General features: G+C 39.0%; 1 protein-coding gene across 1 annotated transcript in view; it reads left to right on the forward strand.

Annotated features, from left to right (window-relative positions):
• MYBPC3 (myosin binding protein C3) overlaps window positions 1–21,495 on the forward strand; it is a 70,425-nt gene that overhangs the window by 41,221 nt on the left and 7,709 nt on the right. Inside the window, exons 24-29 of the mRNA XM_075105398.1 lie at window positions 145–249; window positions 3,843–4,031; window positions 6,038–6,172; window positions 7,368–7,535; window positions 8,862–8,950; window positions 13,675–13,870. Coding sequence (XP_074961499.1) covers window positions 145–249; window positions 3,843–4,031; window positions 6,038–6,172; window positions 7,368–7,535; window positions 8,862–8,950; window positions 13,675–13,870 — 882 coding nt within the window. The remainder of the gene's footprint in view (window positions 1–144; window positions 250–3,842; window positions 4,032–6,037; window positions 6,173–7,367; window positions 7,536–8,861; window positions 8,951–13,674; window positions 13,871–21,495) is intronic.

Here is a 21,495-nt window from a genome sequence, read left to right on the forward strand (position 1 = left end):
TACATTCTTGATTGTACCTACTGTTGCTATCTGACAAAGCTGCATCAGTACAATAAGAAAAAAATGTTAAAGAAAGTATTTGATTGACTTGTATACAGGAATTGAAACAGCAACAACTCTTATTCATTCTCACACTTTCTTCAGATGTTCCTGACCCTCCAGAAGCTCCCAAGATCAGCAACATTGGAGAAGATTACTGTACTGTGCAGTGGCAACCTCCTAAATATGATGGCGGGCAACCAGTACTTGGTAAGAAGTGCTAGAATATAAAGTCCCCAGCAGCCTTGCCTACATATTTGTTGCTCCTTTAAAATGGCACAGAAGTTCAGTCACTCTAGGAAGGCTGACCCTCAGAAACTAACTAATATATCAACCCTTCAAACTGCTCTAGGTTCTGGCCCTTCAAGTTTAGGGAAAGAGTGCCCCCTACCCAAGCTATTTGAGTCAGAAGTATTTCAGCAAATTAGTTACCAAAGCACAAAAACGTGATACCAAAAATAGTTCAAGCTAAACATTCTCATTCAAGACTGAAATTTCAGGTCAGTATACAGGGCTTTGGACTTACCTAGGAATACCCAAAACAGATCTGTGGCCACCTCAGTCATCAACTCCAGTCGCCTGCAATCTCAGGCACTTATTCAATACATGTTTCTTTTGGAAAACTAGTTCATAGTTCTGCTTCATATACAAGCACACATCACAAGTCACAAAACAGTTTTAAATCATTTTTAATAACCTTAAAATCTGTACTAAGAACTAGCAGCCAAAGTTATCATGCAATACAGTAGATGAGTAGAAGCAATCAAGGACATCACTGATACCATTTTAAGTTGTCTGCAGAGCATGGTGGGTTTTACATAAAACCCCATGTGAGCCTCAGGAGGAAAAGAAAATAATGCAGGATCTTGGCCAATTTTAGGAAGAAGTTCCTCTGGACTCCAAATCTAACAATTTGTTTAATAAAGATCACTGGAGTTTGAGTTTCTTAAAAAAAAAAAAAAAGTCACTGAAAGCTACATGGACTCCCATGGAGATGCCAAGGCTAGAATTCTAAAATTGTATTAACACCTTCCATAGTATCTGGAAGAGCAGAGTTTGTATTTACTTTTGGATATTTGGGCTTCATTCACTTCCACAAGAATAGAGTAACCTCATTTAATTCAACAGAGGTTATCTGTGCAGGAATAAACAAGATACTACTGGGCCAGTCCTTTGTGGTTTCATCTGTTCTGACAGGAAGCAAGCAAGAAGTTAACAATTTAAACTACTATGTGCAAAGATATATACCAACAGCCGTCCCGTTACCACAGCTGACCGCCCCCCATTTGACTATGCAAAGCCCATGATTTTGTTTTGTAGAGTTTTCAGGACACATTTTGGAAAGGTCTTTGTTTTGTTTTCACTGTCAAAGGAATAGTTCTGTTAATCTTCCACTAACAACGCTTTGCACTACATGGGGAGGTTTCTTCAGTCAGCACAGTGCTAACTAACAGAGCTAGACACACCTAGCTTCTGTGTTACTAACAGAGCTAGACACCTGGGAGGAAATAAATAAAGCCAAGAAACAGCACTATCCAATCAAACAAAGCTTTAACAGCAAGTTTAAAAGTAGGGGAGAAAGACACATGCTTTCTTATCTGACTGCATATTGTTACAGATGGCATTGTAGGCAGTCCGCTACGGTCTTTATTAGCTATATCCAACAGATACAGAAAAGAAATTCATACCCAACTTCACTGCTAGGCAAACCTTTCATGGGATCTTGTATACTTTTTATCATACACTCTGTCATTCTGTGCATTTACGGCAATAATCTGCTTTACCAAATGTCACCAGTAGTACCAGCATTGTATTTTTACCTCTTTTTTTTTTTTTTTTTAATTCAATTCTGGTGTGCCACAGTGAAGAAGTGTCTCAGTTCTGACAGGAAACTATGCTTATCTGAAGCGGCAGAAAATCAGAAAATGAGTTGCTGAAACTTCTCTGAGTCTGACAGACCCTGGTGAAGAGAGAAAAAAGCAGAAACATGGCAAAGGAACCATAGGTTCTTTGCTTACAGCATTTAACCTTGTTTAAAAGCTACTGAAAGCAAGCATGCGAGAGTAATGTTATCCAGTAGAAGTGATGACACAGCCTGTCAGCTCAAAGCTATTTCCACCACTCATTTCCCAAAACATTCTGTAGACCCCCATGCTCTTCTTGCAATTCAATGTAGACAGGAAAGGCTGCTGATGCATGATGCCTGTGCCTATAACGTGTCAGCAAACATGCCTCCAGCTCCCTTTAGATGCTTGAAGTGTGAATTATACTTCCCCGGTATACCAAAGGGGCATCTGCAAGTTTGCTAGCCGTGACCTTTGTGAGCAGCTGGGATCGAATCACTGACCTACACAGCGCAATTCATGAGTCTTTACAATGTGTTTGCTATAGACTTATACTATTGTAGCTGACCACTTGTACAGACATGTCCTCTGTAGACTATGGGTAGAAACAGGCATACAATACATACAAATACTTGGTATGTGTAAATCACTCTTCAGTGTTTTTTCTGATTTTTCACACCATAGTGAAAAGATGCTTTCAAAACAAAATCTGTTTAAAAAGAAGTCTGTGTGCATCACATCCAGGCATACTATCTGCAGCACAGAAGCAGCAGAAATTTAGTATCACTAGATGGAAAGAAACAGTTGATAAGTCCTTTGAGGAAGGTCACTGGAAAATAATTTATACAAATGTTTCCAATGTGATATACAACCATCCTCCATATCAAGGATCAAGAATCACAGATTCCATTTCCAATTTGGGGAAATGAGAAGTCTATCTTTTAAACTGATAACCCAGCCTGACTTAGTCATTCTGAAAAAGAGCATGGTAGTGAGGTAAAGGCTGTGGATGTTGAAGGGCCATAGGATATGTACTATATCTGGATTCTGGGCATACAGACTACACCTAAGCTATGCTACGTATTTGTTCTGTAGCACGTGGATTTGTTCAGTGCATCCAGCTCTCTGGGTTCTCTGTAATCATACAGATTAGCTTTCTTTCCCAAGGGAATCAGAGCAAGAAAATGGTGGTGTGTGCCCAGGACTTGCTCCCCAGGAGGGCTGAAGCAGAGCTGGGATCTGCATTGTCCAGGAAGCACTCCACAATTCCACCACTTTGCAAGGAAGACAGAGATCTAACTTAAGTCCTCTGATAAATCGTTACAAAAAAATAAACAAAAATCACCCACCCACAACCAACAACACACTAAAGAGAAGTGTCAAACTGTTCTTCCAACTAATTTATTTTGGATTTATGCTGTTAGTCAAGATTAGTGAATTGCAGCAGAATATAAGAAAGAAATTAATTTTTGACTCTATGCCTCATCTTATGCATTTCAAGCCAATTTCTCCTTCACTGAAAGGGCTTCCTGTTGAACGGCTGTGGTTTTTTGCATTTCTCTGCCATTAGAAGTAAATGACCACGTTCTCACCAGAAAGGATTTACCATTTAAACCAGCTGTGCTAGTATCTTTATTTTGCGTACATCTGAATACATTAATAGTAGTGTATAGCGAGCAAAATGTGCTTGAAGCCTAACACCAGACATAGACAATTCTGAACAACTTCTACTCTGAAAAGAATCATTGCTCAGGTAAGAATGTCAGATAGAAGAAAAGGAATACAAAAAGAAACTGCAGGAAAATACCAAAGCTTCACACAATTCAGTTATATGCAAAAATTCTGGATCACATTTGGCTGGTTTATGCCGTTGGAAAAAAAGAAAAGTTATTTTCTTTTTTCCTGCACGTGAGCTAATAATTTGCAATTCTTTTACATCATAAGAGCTATTCTTTCCAGGCTATATTTTAGAGAGAAAGAAGAAGAAGAGCTATCGATGGATGAGACTGAATTTTGACCTTTTGAAAGAGTTAACCTATGAAGCCAAGCGAATGATTGAAGGAGTAGTTTATGAGATGCGGATTTATGCTGTGAATTCTATTGGTATGTCCCGGCCAAGCCCTGCCTCGCAACCCTTCATGCCTATTGGTGAGTTTTACCATGCTCTATATTATTTCTAGGACAAAACCAAGACAGGACAATTTTCACATCTTCTCTTCAACTGCCCTTATACCTAAAAAGGATGTGTTAGGAAAGAGGCTGTCAACCATCTCTATATTCTGTATTTAATCAACCTTTTCCTTTGTAATCCTCCTCTTCTTTGTCTCTCATTCCCCTTCCTGAGAAGCACAGAGGCTCCAGTTTCATGAAATTGCTGATGAATTTTTAGTTGTTATAATTAGAAGTGTGAGAGCCAAGCTGGATCTCAAAAGGAGAACTAATTGACAGAAATTTCCCTGTCCCTCTCAGCTTCTCCCATTCCCTTATGGATGCGAATATCACAGTATCCCACCCAGTACTCCCTTAATCCTGGCCCTTTCCATAGATAAAAGGACAGCTGATTAAGAAAATATTTTAGCAGTTGTTTTCTATAAATAATTCTTCCCAATGCTGCAGTGCAGTGGCTCCTGCAGTCCCCAAGCAAGGAGCAAACTAAAGGAGTCCTCAAGAAGCCTGCCTGCTAAGAGCTTTAGAAAGAAGACCCAGAAAAAATACAAACAGCTGGAGATCAAAATGACTAGAGTTGCTAAATCTACAAATATCAGTGAAGGGGGACAGCCTGCTGAAGGAGATAATGTAAAAGCAGATGATGCAGTGAAGGGGTCAGAAGGAAAGGTTGAACTGGAAGAAGGGTCTCTTAATTTTCAAGCACACAGCAGCTGGTCTGCAACAAAAGAAGGCAAACAAAAGCCATCAAGTGGAGCTACTGGAAAAAAAGGTCCAAATTTTTCATGGGACAGGCAGAGTTTTACTTGATTAAGGATGAAGTTCCCACTTACTGCTTCAGAGAAGATGTTTGGGGTTTTGGTCGTGTACTGTGTGGTTGTGCATGCTCCCGACTGCCTTTGCCTCCTGTGTGCTGTTCACAGTCCTTGCTTGAATATGAAAGATTTTGACATAGCTACAGAAGGGAAACTGGGTAATGATTTACTTTTTTTTTTACCATAACTTTGGGAAATAAGATCAATTTCAATCAGCTGCACAATTTATTAACCTGTGCGTAACTTACATATGAAGCATTTTTCATGCGTAAATTTTGTTATGTATATTCAAAAGATGTACATTTTTTGGTACATATACACAGAGCATGCCAAACATAAATTTCTTTAACATGGTTGCTTTCATGTCATGTATACTAAATTTTATGTTCCAGCAGTCTAAATGTTTATTTGAATAAGTTATCTTCTTGTTTGCTTTTTGGAATCAACTATTTCACAGTAGCATTTGTAAGTATTTGGGATTCTCCAGTAAGGGCTTTTCTTGATTGTTTTTTTTCATTAGTAGACAACAGTCATGCTTAAGACAACTGAATTTAGCTAATGGTCTTTCTGAACTGTGGATTTAAAAAGAGCCACAACACTCCTGTTCTGAAGAGATGTGAAATAGCTATACCTAAGTATTTTTCGCAGGCATGTCTCTGTTACAAGTGTGCAAATCAGAGCTAGCATTTCTGTAAACATGTAGTCATAACTTTTGGTCATTTTCTCCACTATTAAAGGAAAACAAGTTAAGTAAAATTTAACCACTGATGAATTTGGTCCTCTGACTATGTGAATTTTGTCTAACTACAATCAGGATGTAAGTAGAGCATACATTTTATGCGTTTTTATTTATAAACTTTTCTGCAGACTTCTGCTGACAATTTGACTCCCTCTACAACTCTTCTTTTTTTCATTGGTTTTTACTCAAAGGGAGCATATGTGAATAAGAGCTACTATCTTTACCTCTTCTCCTCCTCCCTATTTTAGGAATCTTATGCTGCACTTCTATGAAATGAAGTATTAGGTGTTACATTTTACAACTGAGCTTAAATATATTTTATTAAACCAGATAGTGGTATATAATTCAGCTGCTAATCACTCCTCCTATAGCCTTTGACTTCTCACTGCTATATTGCTGTTTCTCAGAATTTACTTCTACATACTTCCTTATAGCTCCTCCAAGTGAACCAACCCACTTTACTGTGGAAGATGTTTCTGACAGCACTGTTGCCTTGAAGTGGAGACCCCCTGAGCGGATTGGAGCTGGGGGATTAGATGGCTATATTGTGGAATACTGCAAAGATGGATGTAAGTAAGCTTGAGTACTAGGCGGCAGCAACTGAATATTATTAAAATACTACAACTGCAATAGCTTCACTGCAATATCCCAGTAAGTTAAACATAACCAGTATCATTAAATATGAACTCTGATCTATGACTAACATCCTTGCCAACCATCACCAGGCTTACCATGACATAACTGTAAACCCATGAAAGCCACGTCAACCATAGCGTCATCTTCATGATCATCATAAACTTCAATACAGAAAAGTGCTACAAAAATACCAGTGCTGTTCTGTAATCACTACTATACTTGCATTGCATTCACAAATTGCGCATTCCTTAAAATCAATATAACAACATGACTGTAAAAACAGCAGTCAAACCTTCAACTGTTACCTTATGTCATTTAATACTTGTGGTCTGATAATAAAGAGTATAACTGCACCATATCTACAACACTCAATTTATTGTGATGCTACAACATAATATTTATGTCATAAAAATCAAATAAATTTATAATCACTTCAATGATGACATTTTCTCTGACACTAAGCTCAATTGCCATATAACCTAAACTAGGGTTTTTATAGGGTATAATTTATCCAGAAGCAATTTATAGTATTTAATGAGATAGTACCATGGAATTAACAGAATCCCTATGTCGTCATCATAGAAGAATGATTTTATCTGTTGTACTTCTGTGTCATTAGCATAACTAAGGAAGCCCTAAGAGTTCTGTTCTGCAGTGTCAATTGAGAAGTTGTTAATAAATTCCAAGAGTTATGTGCTCTATTATTGTTTTCAGCATATGTTGCTCTCACCAACCCATGTGGACACCCATAGGAGATATATTTATTCCAAGAAAAAATTAAGGATTCACTTTCTTGCTAAAAATACTTACAAAAGTCTCTTCCCCACTCTTGCTAATGAAAATAAATGTAGAGAAGCCCCACATCTCTAAGCTTTATAAACAGAACAACAAAGGAACCACCCAAAGACAATTGCCTTACCCTTAGCTATTTTGAATAAACCAAGTGTATACATTTCTTAACTCCATGTATAAACACATATTCTAGGTCCAGCGTTCTCTTTCCAGATTAGTTCATTCCATTTTAAGCGTGGTATTGCATGTTAAAATCATTTTACCCTAATACAAGTTTACTTTCAATTGTTCGGAAAAATAATACATTATTTCAATATGCAAATCCTATACTCGCAGCTACAGAATGGATTCCAGCTCTTCCTGGCCTCACTGAACGCACATCTGCACTAATTAAAGACCTTGTCACAGGGGACAAACTTCATTTCCGTATAAAGGCTATAAATTTGGCTGGTGAGAGTGGAGCAGCAATAATCAAAGAGCCCGTAACAGTTCAAGAGATCCTGCGTGAGTATCTAGACTGAATAAATCTTATTCCTCTACTTCCTCTGGTCAAAATTCTAATCATGTACACATGCAGAAAGACTCTGGGACTGACAAGGCTGCGCCGTTTTCCGAGAATAACACCCAAATAAGTCTTTTGCTTTGACTAGGTGCCCAACACGTTATGATTCTGAGAGCATTACTATACTGTCTAGGTCTTATATTTCTAAAGTGCAGCTCTTAAAATCCTACTTCTTACTTTCAAAATATGGACATTTCACCTCTTGTAATGGCACTGTCAGCATTTAAGAGACACTTTTTTTTAATGTTTAGCTGCTATATTACTGGAAAATTACCGCATTGGCTATGTCAAGAGATCTATTTAAGTAAAAGCGGTTATCTGTACTTGATTGTCCTAGGCTATTAATTAACACCCTGTGTATCACCCAACAGCAGTAGGTTCATTTGACTGGAGTCCAAAGATATCGAGAGTTAATAGCGGATTCCTCAACCTTGACTCACATGAAGTGCCTCCCAGAGTCTCACTGACAGTAAAATGACTCAGTGTAAATGAAACAAAGTTGTAATGCATCTCAAAACCAAACGGACATGAAGACAGATACTCCAATTGTACATTAAGAAACTATTTCTGTAAATTACTAGGAAAAGAAAAAGGAACACATGGAGAACATAGAAAGCTTTCCAGTGAGATAGAGGAAAGCAGGGACTAGGTGAAAGAACATGCACTAAGGTCCTCTTTTTGTTAGTGAAAAGTAAGCTGCTACAATGAGACTCCACTCCTTCCACCTCAGAGAAAGAACTGTAACTGATTGACTGTAGAAAGATAAAGGAAATCCATTGATTGCTCTGCTTCTGAGTAAGTCCATAAGTATGTCCATATGGCAATTTACAAGGAGCTGCAGTACCAATACAGTAATAGATTAATCACAGCCTATAATCACTCTTTTACTGCAGTACACCCTTTATCCCATCCCTTCTACTGAACTGATAAAGTTCTCCAAAGAAACAAAGTCCACATCGAAGGCTCACATCCAACAGAAGTCACTGAAATCTGGCATTTCAGATGCGACACAGTTTCACAAATCCTATTGGCATTGAAACCTGCCCAGTTGTAAATATATAACTGACATTTGCTCCTAAATTTGTATCCAGTAGTCAAAGACATTTTAAAGTACTTGGAGAATTAACTGTATAAACAGAGTTTGCACAACTTTCTTGTGCTTACAAGTATCCACGCCCCTCCTTTTTGGTGTTTTGTCTTATTTGTGCTGTAAGTAATATTTCAAATTATCGAAGCTTTGTATTTAATGTACTAATGCTTAACTGCAGAGCGTCCCAAAATCTGGTTGCCACGCCATCTCAGGCAGACTCTGGTGAAGAAAGTGGGTGAGACAATCAATATTGTGATCCCTTTTCAGGTATGCATCAGTTTATATTTTGTCATGGTTATTTGTCATCGCTTACCTCAAGTAGTTTCCCTTGTCAAGTTCCCATTGCTTCACTGCTTAAGCAGTGGTACATAAAGTATGGTTGATGACTATTTCTGAAAGGCTGACTACAAAGATTAGAGTTTGTACATGAACAGAATATCACAATTGGCCCTATATAGAATCTGTGTGTATACAAAAAACAGCTTGGGTATTACTGTACATGAGCTTAAGGTGTAAAATCCACAGCATGCCAAGGATTATCAAGCCCGTGCATGTAACTACACGTGCTGCTACGGCATACACAAAATTGCTAAGATATACACACAAACCGAGCTCACTGGTTATCCTGTCTTTGCATATTCTACAGCTGTATAAGCAACTATAACGACTATTCATAAAACACCACATGCATATTTTCAGATGCAGGATGGTACTATCAATACCGTGCAAGAATTAGTGTGTGAAATGAAAAGGCTTTCGGAGTGAGACATAGGAAAAGAAATTGTAAGTTGCAGATTCATTTAATCTAGTCTTCATTTATAATTTGAAGAAACTAAAATTTCTCTGCTGTTCAGAGTTGACATTTATGAAAATGTAATTGCTTATTAGTGAAGAATTTTGAAGTCCTCATGTAAAAGATGCTGGAAATATGCAAAACATTTTTTCAGCAAGGGAGACATATACGCACACATTACCTATATTCTTTTGTTTGGGGAGTACCACCAGGGGGAAAAAAAAATATATAAAAGCAAAATCTATGTAAAATAAAACATACGTGTCTTTTACCCTACGGTTACTGGTTTACACGAAAGTTGTTTTTTTCACAAAGATATATCTAATCAGTAAACAGCTGCAAACCAATACATGGAGTAACTGCCTTGAATTGCATGCTTGAACTACTTCGACATAATCACACACTTTTTTTTCTTTCACGTTTCTTATCTCCAAAATAGCTAAAATGGCCCCTTCACTGAGGTCTAGCCACATGCAAAATTCAAGATTTTACATCTGTTATTTCTGAGTTATGTAAGTCTTAAAAAAATTAAATACACATATTTTAGCTGCTTTGATGTCCAAGTCGAAGAAAATTTGCACAAAATTGACAAGCTGTCCCATAAGCTAGAACTGATAAGGTTTGGCATTTTATAGATTTGTGTCTTATATCCCCTATATCACCATTTTCCCAGCCTAATAATCCACCTATTTTGCTTAGGGCAGCCTCACTGCAATATTCCCAGAGATGTGCCAGTCCTTCACCCTACGCCCCTAGGTAGTCCTAGCTGACACATCCTCAGTTCCCCAGGCCAGAGGGGAACACTTGTTGCTGTACAGTTACACATAGTAACTAATCCAGAGCTTCACTTATCCTGCCCGATCATTCAGCTATTGCCAAAAAAATGGATAAAGGCCAAGTCTTGCCTGACTTTTCCTCAGTGGGGACACTGACTGAGGTTTCCATATTTCACCTCATCAGCAGTTTTCACAAAATCATCCTAAACTAATCTTAGAGATTTCTAGAGCACTGTCAAATCTAGCTGAAATGATTCAAAAGTGAAGTTGCTGACTGACAGGCAAATCATGTGTTGGTATAAACTCTTGCCTCCTAAAAGGCAAGGCTAACAAAAAATTGCTAAGATCTATCAACACCAAATTTTAGCTTGAGAACAAAACCAGAGGATTTCAATTCAAAAGGTATTTTCTGAATCAACTAAATTTGCAATGGTGTTGAATTGCAGCTGTAGCTACACTGCGTAACACTGGAAAAGCTATTTAGAATATGCAAAACTGAGGATCTTTCAAAATAAAAGAGTAAAAAGAACATTTCACTTTATGTTTTGGAAAAGTTTAAATCACTGAATTTCTATTGAAGAAAAACACTAAGTCGATATGATTGCAATCTTCCAATTACAAAAAGGATATAGGAGAAAATACATAAATACTGGAATTACTGTAAGCCCTGAGGTAGGGAACCCAAGCAGGCAGAATATTATCTGAAGTGTAACTCAGTGTCTTCTTCTAATTGCAGTTTCTGTACAACCTTGCCAGTGACCTCTGTGGTCATTACTGTGTCATTTAACACCGAAATTCCATTAAATACCTTGTCAAGGTATCCTGGGCTAAATGCTATTTGCAAATCTATCCAGATCTTTAGATTAAAATGTACAGAAAAGAACAAGTACAACATTATTACTAACCCTTCTGTTGAGCGCGTTAAGCAGGTGGGACATTCTGCTGAATGGAAGGGAATCAACACATTCTTGTTTCAAAATGAACTACACAGACATGTGATTGAAGGGATATTATATCCCATTAGTGGATAAAATTCACAGTGTTACAGAGCAGTCGTCTTGCCCATCATATATGCATGAATATAAACATCTAAAAGCATTTAAATTCATTCTTCCCTGGCAGTAAGCTCCCTGAAGACTCTCTGGTGTACTGTTTAACCACCCTGTCACTCACTGTTCTCTCTCAGATTACCTATTAAACATTGCAGAAATCCAGTCCTCTGCGATATGTATTAGGAACACGCTTTCTATATGTTTATGCTTTTCACAGTCTATAAATATAACAGTATATGAAAACTTCAAAAACTTGCAATCTTTCACTGGCACTCACAGCACCTCAAAAAAGGAGGTGCTGTGAGAGACCATATCTGATCAACCACACCAGAACACCAGCAGTAAGTAGCAAATCTTGATATATAGGCAAGATATTTTGTGTGATAAAGATAATGCTATGGTTTCTCATACCAATTTTTGCCAAGATATCTAGGACCAGATCCTCGATTCACCTCATTACTCAATCCATCAAGAACTATTAATTCTCGTAATCAATCTGAAAACATAGCCAAGCATTTATCTTGACAATTTAGAAATTTAAATAAAATTTCCATATAATTATACCATTTAAAGTAGATTGTTTTTATTTTGAAAGCATTCCCATAGCCAAAATTTCCAAGCAGAATCCTCATATCATCTTAAAATATATACTTATGTGGAAAGTAAAATAGAGTCAATTCTTGTCAAGTTCACCAATAATCAGACATGGATATGGGGAAAAAACAAAACAAAACAAAATAAACCACATCCTTTTACTTGTTCAGGAATTTCTTTTATAACTTCCAGCTGAAGAAGGGAAGCCATGTCTTACTCTAATAGGTTTTTGTAAAGGTTCTGTGAAATAAGACCAGGGTGAAGGACAAAATCTTCTAATATTGCAGAGCTACAAGCCTGAGGTGCCTTTACTACTTGGCAGAAAGCAGTAAGAAAATCTGTTACCAGATGGGGCAAATGGAAGATCCAAAAACATTGCTGACTCAAGGTTTATCATCAGCCCTGATGTAAAATCAATTACAATATCTCTGACAATTTAGATGTCAGAGAAAATAGTATCTATCAAAGAATAACAATTTCTAGGGGTTTTAGAAGTCCTTTAATTGTAATTTTGGATGGATCTTGGCCTGACTTTTATAAAATAAGTTGGTTTTTTTCTAATACCACAGGAAAATAAAATGATGCTGCACAGACTTTCTGAATAAACACCAGACAAACCTGAAACAAAGATGCAGCAAATTTTTATTTTTATTCTGCCTACCTTTAGGCACCTAAACCAAGAGTCTGAGTAGCTTAATCTCCCCTCTGCAGCCTAAGGAAAAAGTTACAGTCTTACAGAGTATGTTCCAGGAACCCAGTGAATTGAGAAGCCTTCCAGAGGTGATTACTCTGATGTTTACTAGAAGTGGAGGGCAGTATGTGTCCTAATTTCAGTGCCTTAGCCTTCAGCTCCAGGGAAGCCTAAGCAGATCTGGCTGCTGGCTTGGATGGTCTCATTTTCCCTCCCCAAAATTTGAGAGCTCCTCCTGGCATTCATCTAGCCCTGTTTCTTTTATTTTTTTGCATTATTTTATTTCATGTTAATCTGGCAGAAACTTAAGAAAACCCACTGAGTTATTGTCTGCTAGGTTGACTATAAATATATTTAATAAATATGATACGACCCTTTCCTGTTTTCTTGGGATTCTTGGTTTGGAGCTGTACCGTGGAAGTAGTACTCAAACAACTTTTGAAGAACTAAATATTATCTAAGATTTTTCCTGGAAATGGGTGAGTGACAGTGACGTAAGCCACAGATATCTTACTGATTCCTCAATATCATCTTCCATGGGTATAGCAAGACTGACAGCTTAGGTTGACAGTCACCAAAACAATTTTTGCAATGCAGAAAGAATTGTACGGTAAATTTCACAACCCAAGACTTCAAGATTATAAAAATTTTTGAAATATCTTAAAAATGCCTGGGGATAGAGAATCAAGTGTTTTAATAAGGGGGGGGGGGGGGGGCTAATAAACTCCTCAGATATTAAAGACTTCTGTACTTAATAATAATCAGAGTGAGCCAGATCAACTGTTGGCTTCACAGATGCCTGGGAAAGAGTACCACACCAGCAAAAATATATTTGTTCTCAGTATAATTTCAGTCTCTCTGCTAACTGTAACTAAATTACATCCTCAGGGCATGGTACCACTAAACCACATGGATGGGAGCAAATATTTGTCTGCAAGAAAACAGTATTTAAAGAGTTTACTATCTCAACTGCATATTAAATTAGGCTTTCTAGACTTACATATCACTAAAAAACAGAAAAAAAAAATTGAAATCTATTATAGCCTTAAAAAAAAAAAATCTCAACAACCTTTTTTTCTCTTCAGGGTAAACCAAGACCCAAAATCACTTGGATGAAAGATGGTCAAACTCTAGACTCCAAAGACGTGGGAATTCGGAATAGCAACACAGACACAATCCTTTTTATCAGAAAGGCAGAACTTCATCACTCAGGAGCATATGAAGTCACTCTTCAGATAGAAAACATGACTGATAAGGTTTCAGTAAAAATGCAAATCATAGGTAAGAACTTGACATCATCAAAATTAAGCATATCGTCCAAAAGAAAATAGTGGCTGTACTGAGGCAATCAAAGATCCAACTACCTCAGAATCCCTTCTCTGACAACGGTTGATAGCAGATGACTAGGGCAAAGCTCAGGGCAGGGCTAGCATGTTACTTTATTTTTCCAGGATATTTTTGCTGCTTGAAATGATCCATTTCCTACAGACTTTCAGAGGGACAGAGATTATCATGTGTCCCATAGCTCTTGAGGGATTTTTTTTTTCTTGCATGATTTTATCCAGCCAGGTTTTTAATCCAGGTCTAGATTCAAAATTCAAATATCCTTTTTCTTGGTGTTCTTGGGAATAACCATATTGTCCTCAAGGAAGGAAACGTGAATCCTGGAATAGATATACTCTTACTGGGCTGCTTCTTCATCAGATAAGAACAGCAAGGATAAAATCAATGCACCAATATACCTCTACTGTTCTGAGAATTAGAAATTACTATAAGACACAGTACTGTGAATTTGGAAAATTCACATTTAATGCCTTACCCTGTTAAGAGTGTCTAATTAGCCTGAGGCTTAGTGGACACTTATTCTTTATTATACAGTTCCTAGTCTCTTTTCTAGTATCATTTTGAAGGAATGCACTGCCAAAGTCTCAGTAACTTCCCTTGGGATTTTGAGAGATATATTCTGAGATCTTTCCTACTCAGATTCCATTAATGTTCAGCGAGAGATCTTCTATTTCTCCTCATTACAGGTCTATGTAACATTCCTGCAAATTGTTTTTATTTCTCTTTCCCCACATATTCACACTGTCATTCCAAATCTTCTCCAATGTATCAATACATTTTTAGAATATGTATTTTGGCACAAAAAAAAAAGAGTATTTAAACATAGCTCTTAATGCTTTGGAATTAAAGATAAGATGCTGGCTGTATTCTGCTTAAAGTTTTACAAAACAGTGTTGGCAGAAGGGGTATGCAGTGGTGCCAACAGCAAACAAGAAAGGCATAGCAAATTGAAGCAAATGTGTCTTGATACCACCAGCTGCTTCTGCTCAAGAGGACAGCTGCAGTTCTGCAACAGCAAAATAAGTAAGTGGCAGCTGAAACAAAATAATCAAGGGACTCAGATAAAGGGGAGTAGCTGGTTATTGACTCTAGATTCTAGCACCTTGCTCTTACAGCATAATAACAAGTAACTTCCACCCATTGTCTAGTACTATAGAAAGGCATAAAAGCACATACATGTACCGTTGTCAAAAAGTTATTTCACAGAGAAAATGAATGGCTGAAAAAACCAACTAATCTTATCACACAGATTAGTACATATCAGAGTTCGAGGACAGGTATTAAATTTTTTACTTCTTGGGTAACTTGATCAACTGAAGGGGAATAAATAAATTTCATTTAACTACTGACTAAGAGGAAGGTCTTAGTAACATACACAGAAACTTCTACAACCAAGGCACTTACTCTGATTCTTGGTTCCATCACTCATTCTTCCAAACTACCTCTTTTCAATTCTGTCAGCAGCACTTTTTGCTCTCCAGATTTTATATTCTCTTGGCAGAAGAGAAATACGGGTGATTCAGGCACTCATTCTATACTCCTAGTAATGCTTTAGGTGCTGTAGAATGTCCTTCTGAAAAACCAACCCAGCTTTCAGAGACATAAGAAATCAGTGATCTTCTGAGGTGTCTGTTTTTCAGCTAACTTCCCTTGGCAAATGTCTGTTTCATGAAGGAGTAAAGCTTGTAGCTTCAGCCCTCATCTTTTTTGGACTAAGGCAAGAATGCAGGTAACCAAAAACTCTGCTGCTATGAGGAGTCACCTGTCAGTTGTGAACAGGAGGGAACACTTCTGTTACTGCATTACCTGCCCTTATGGCCAAAACTATTGCTGCAGTTTACTCTAGAGACCTACAAAATATGGACTTTTACAATGGGACTAGAGTATATTTCAAATACTTATAGAAAGGCCTCAAATAATGAAAATAACTCCAATCTCTGAAAAATATGGGTCCTCCATCTTTTTCCACCTCTATATGAATCAATAAATGATGCCTTCCGTTATGCCTTCTATCAACCAAAGCAAACCTCAGTTCTATATTTTTAAGTTTTTTAACTGGAATTATTTCCTTTTCTCATTATTTATTATTTGAAAGTGTAAATTATCATTTCTTTCTGAAAGATAATTCACACTTTATCTCTTCTTCCCATACTATAAAATTCAGTAATATGCAAAAATCCTCAGAGGAGGTTCTGCTGAGGGTAGCAGAATATTTCCCCAGAATATAAATCCCCACTCTAACATAGACTCCTACAGATGAAAATAATTTGTTACAGATGCATCACTAGGATTATCTTTTCCCATGCTCTGTTTAAATTACCAGTTAGAGATGTATTGGTTAGTACTGAGAAAGGAATAATCTACAATACTACAAAGGAATTTTGAATAGATATTCTTGCAGCTTGCATTATCCCATCAAACCACAAAGATTAAGAATATAAAAATCCATTTAGCAAATTTATCCACCTCCCTTTTTTGTAAGATTGTCCTTTACAAAGCCTTACAAATGTTGAGGCTTTCAGTACACTCTCTTTATTCCACCTGTACCACCATGGGTAGAGGTAATAATTAATTAAAAAATAAAAAGGGATCATTGAGCTGTTATCAAATTAATCTACTAGCAGGTTAATGCTTAAAGTGTTTTTCTGTTCTTAAAGTCATACCCTGAATTTGTTCCCACCCCCAAATTGTATCTATATCTAGGTACTTAAACACACACAGAAGAATGTCTTTTTAATATATATATACACACACATTCCTGAAGTCTAACTCTTCCAATAGATTACTGAATTAATTAATTACCCGCCATCACATTGTTTTTAGGTTTGAAGGGAGGTTCCCAGATAATTGTTTTTAGGTAACTAGGAACAATAAGGCACAGGCTTCAAAATCAATCTGTCTAGTGAGGCATCCCCAAAAAGTAGGGTTTTTTCCTTTCATTGCACTTAAGACTGTATTTTTCTTCCATTTATCATTCTCCTCCTATAGTATTTAAACCAACTACCATCACCAAGATCGCCACATGTTTTGAGAAAGCATTATGTAAGCATCCCTTTACAAGAAAAAAAAATTGTTGTGTAGAAATATCTGTAGGTAAGCACAGAGAAAAAATACTTGTAAAACTAGGCAGATACTGCAAAGGGTTATAACCACAGGTAGACTTGAAAATAATTAACAAATTGCTAAACATCACCCCACCTGTCTACTATGGAATTATAATACGCTTATTCAGGGCTTGTGGAGCATTGACCACTGAGACTGTATAAGTTTTCATACCCACGTATATTCATATATAGTATCCAAAATTCTTCTCTCCAAATCAGAATAGATTAACTGATTTCTGTATAATGAAGATACATGTCTAGAAATATATCTAGATCTTTTTCTTTTAAGTAGTAATTCATGACAATGGGGTGGTTTTCAATTACTATAACATGCTAGAGAGGGATGGAATCCATCTGTCTAAAAGGGGCAAGGGAATCTTCAGCAGTAGGCTGGCTAACTTGGTGAGGTGGGCTTTAAACTAAAGGATTTGGGGGGTGGGATCCATGGCGAAAACGCTCACACCAGCACGTCCAACGGGGGAGTAAGTCAGGCCAAGCAGTGTGGTGCTAAAGGTTTCTTAGCTGTCTCCCAAGAGGTGAAACAGAAGAGTAATCGCCTCAAGTGTATGTATACAAATGCACGCAGCCTAGGTAACAAACAGGAGGAGCTGGAGCTCCGTGCCCACTCAGAAGGGTACGACATCATAGGAGTAACTGAAACATGGTGGGACACCTCAAATGACTGGGGGATCGCAATGGACGGGTACAGGCTCTTTTGTAAGGACAGGCAGGGTAGAAGAGGTGGAGGAGTTGCACTCTACATTAAGGAACACCTTGAATGTATCAAAGTCAACTATGGTGATTGCGACTGCTCTATCGAATGCCTCTGGGTTAAAGTCAAAGGGGTCGTCTCCAAGCAGGACCTCACAGTGGGCATCTGCTATCGACCTCCTAACCACGATGACGATGCTGACGAAGCAATACTTGGGGCACTAAAGCAAGCTTCTGGCCAACAGAACCTGGTCCTGATGGGTGACTTGAACTACCCAGACATCTGCTGGAAGGACAACACGGCAGCTGGCATGTCATCCACCAGTTCCTGGAGTGCATAGAGGACTGTTTCCTGATGCAAACGTTAGATGTGCCAGCCAGGAATGAGGCGCTGCTGGACTTGCTGTTCACAAACCGAGAAAGCCTGCTTTGTAATATCTCTGTTAGTGACAGCCTTGGCTGCAGTGACCACAATGTTGTGGAGTTCGGGATCCTGCTGAGTGTGCTGAAGGTCAGCTCTAAGACAAGGGTTCTGGATTTTAGAAGAGCAAACTTCAGTGCACTCAGGGCTCAGCTGGGAGGGATTCGATGGGAAGCTTCCATGGAAGACAAAGGAGCTGGTGAGAGCTGGGGGTTCTTCAAGAACTCTCTACTGGAAGCACAAAGCCAACTTATCCCCTACAAAGGAAAGGGAAGTAGGCGGAGCAAGAGGCCCCCTTGGCTCAGCCATGACCTCCTGGGTCTACTCAAATCCAAAAGGGAAGCACACCAGAAATGGAGCAGTGGAGGATTATCCGCTGAGAACTACAAGGGCATAGCCAGAGAGTGCAGAGACGCAATTAGAAAAGCAAAAGCCCAATTTGAATTGAAACTGGCTGTAGATGTCAAAAATAACAAGAAAGGGTTCTTCAGACATGTCAACCATAAGGAGAAAAAGAAGGAAAACAGGCCCACTGGTAAACAGAAAAGGAGACTCAATCACCAACGATGCTGAAAAGGCAGATGCCCTCAACAGTGTTTTCACTTCTGTCTTTACCAGCACTGTCAGGTCCCAGGCTTTGGGAAAGAAAATGCCGGTTGATCCAAACACCGACCCACCATCGGTGAAGGAAGAGTTAGTACATGAATTACAACAGGAGCTTGACCCCCCACAAATCAATGGGCCCAGATGCCATCGACCCGAGGGTGTGGAGAGAGCTGGCTGACATCACCACGAGGCCACTCTCCATAATCTTTGAGAAGTCATGGAGAACAGGGGATGTCCCAGAGGACTGGAGGAAGGCAGATGTTACCCCTATCTACAAGAAGTGCTCGAGGGAGGATCCGGGTAACTATAGGCCCATCAGCCTTACTTCAATCCCTGGGAAAGTTATGGAACGAATCCTCCTGGGGGCCATCACAAGTCAAATGAAGCCCGTGATTGGGAAAAGCCAACGTGGCTTCACTAAGGGCAGATCGTGCTTGACAAACCTGGTGGCCTTCTAGGACAAAGTGACTTGCCTGGTTGACATGGGGCGGGCGGTGGACATTGTCTACCTGGACTTCTCCAAGGCCTTTGATACGGTCCCCCACAGCCTCCTCCTGGAGAAGTTAATGCGTTATGGCCTAGACAAGGGGTCTGTGCAGTGGGTGGGGAACTGGCTGACAGGCTGCACCCAAAGAGTGGTGGTAAATAGCTCCTTTTCCAAGTGGCAACCTGTCACTAGTGGCATCCCCCAGGGATTGATATTGGGCCCAATGTTATTCAACATCTTTGTAAGTGGTCTGGATAACGGCATCAAGTGTAGCCTGATGAAGTTTGCTGATGACACCAAGTTGAGTGGGGAAATAGACACTCCAGAAGGGAGAGCTGCTCTGCAGGGACATCTGGATAGGCTGGAGGAGTGGGCCAGCAAGAAACTTATGAAGTTCAACAAGGGGAAGTGTAAGGTCATGCACCTGGGAAAACATAATCCAGGAGTGCAGCACAGACTGTGATCCACCTGGCTGGAGAGCAGCTCTGTGGAAAGGGACCTGGGGGGCCTGGTGGACAGAAAGCTCAACATGAGCGAACAGTGGCTGCTGCGGCCAAGAAGGCCAACAGGATGCTGGGTTGCATCAAAAAGGGCATCACCAGCAGAGATAAAGAAGCCATCATCCCGCTCTACTCGGCGCTGGTCAGGCCACCCCTGGAGCACTGTGTGCAGGTCTGGTCCCCGCTGTACAAAAACGATGTGGCCAGGCTGGAAGGGGTCCAGAGAAGGGCCACCAAGATGATCAGAGGACTGGGAAGCTGCTGTATTAAGATAGGCTGGGAGAGCTGGGTTTGTTCACCCTTGAGAAAAGGAGGCTCAGAGGGGATCTCATCCCCATGTACCAGTACTTAAGGGGTAGCTACAAAGAAGTTGGAGACTCCCTTTTTACACAGAGTCCCATGGAAAGGACAAGGCGGGATGGACACAAGTTGCTCTTGGGGAGATTCTGATTGGACATGAGAGGGAATTTTTTCACAGTGAGGACAGTCACCGTTGGAATAATCTCCCCAGGGAAGGGGTTGACTCGGCCATGTTGGACACCTTCAAGAGTCGTCCGGACAGGGTGCTGGGCCATCTTGTCTAGGCTGTGCTCTTCCCAGAAAGGTTGGACTAGATGATCCGTGAGGTCCCTTCCAACCTGTGAGTCTGTGAAGATAACAAGAAATGGCTTTCCACGTCTTCATAAGCAATATTCCTCATTTGACAACACATTACCATTCCCTGCTTCAGAAAAAGGGAAGAAAAAGAAAGAAGGCTTTACCTGAAGTTGGTAGCTGTTAAGAAACAAAGAAGATGGCAGCTTCTTCTCTGAAATGTTAGTGCAGGAGAGCAAGGAAGAGGATGATAAAATGGAATGAGAGCAATGCATGCCATATTCCTTACTGAACTTCATGACGTGTTCTAATTGACTCCGGTGTTTAGAAATTTGAAGGAGGACAAAAGAGATTGAAGCTAATTATAAAGCAGTCTTTGATTCCAAAGTATGCCAGTGAAAATAGAATTAGCACAGCATGTTTTGACATAGAAAATCACAGGTCCCCTGATAAGTCAAAGGCTGGTTTATTACTATTTTGCATATCCTTCTTTAAGGAATTAAATTACAAGCAATCTAGAATTACAATCCTTTGTGCTTTGCTCATCTCAAACCTACACCCATCATATTCTTACTATTTTCTTCATTTTTCCAGTTCAGCTGCAAAAAGGAGAGCCAGTTTCAATTCAGCTACCTAGAATGATCCCGAGCTAGCCTTCAGTTATCACAAGACCATCTACCCAGGCCCAATGATCAACTCCCCAACAGGCCCTGTAACTGTCAGCAACAATCTAACATATCAAAAACGGAAACTAGCATCTTCAAGTTAGAACAGACAGCAATATTACTTAATAAATTTTATTTAAATATTACATCATTTGACTAAACAACATTGGTATAAGTAGGAATGATCCTTAAAAGAAGGTAAAAAGAAAATTATAATAATTTTATAATATATATTCTTCTAGGTATTTCCAGGTATCTTAAAATGGACATAGGCTGCTCTACCTCTTTTGGAGTTTGTTCTTTTTTCCAGTTCTTACAGAGAAATGTCACTAGTGGACATGCTAACAAGCACTGAGGCAACAGGAAAAAGAGTCAGGTATATCCCCAAATCACCAGCCTTCCTTAGTTGAGAGGATTATAACCAGTTGCCTGTGTTGTTTATATTACTCTTAGTGTATCTAAATGGCTGAGAAA

Source organism: Phalacrocorax aristotelis, chromosome 10 (genome assembly GCF_949628215.1).
Source record: "Phalacrocorax aristotelis chromosome 10, bGulAri2.1, whole genome shotgun sequence".
Taxonomy (NCBI): domain Eukaryota; kingdom Metazoa; phylum Chordata; class Aves; order Suliformes; family Phalacrocoracidae; genus Phalacrocorax; species Phalacrocorax aristotelis.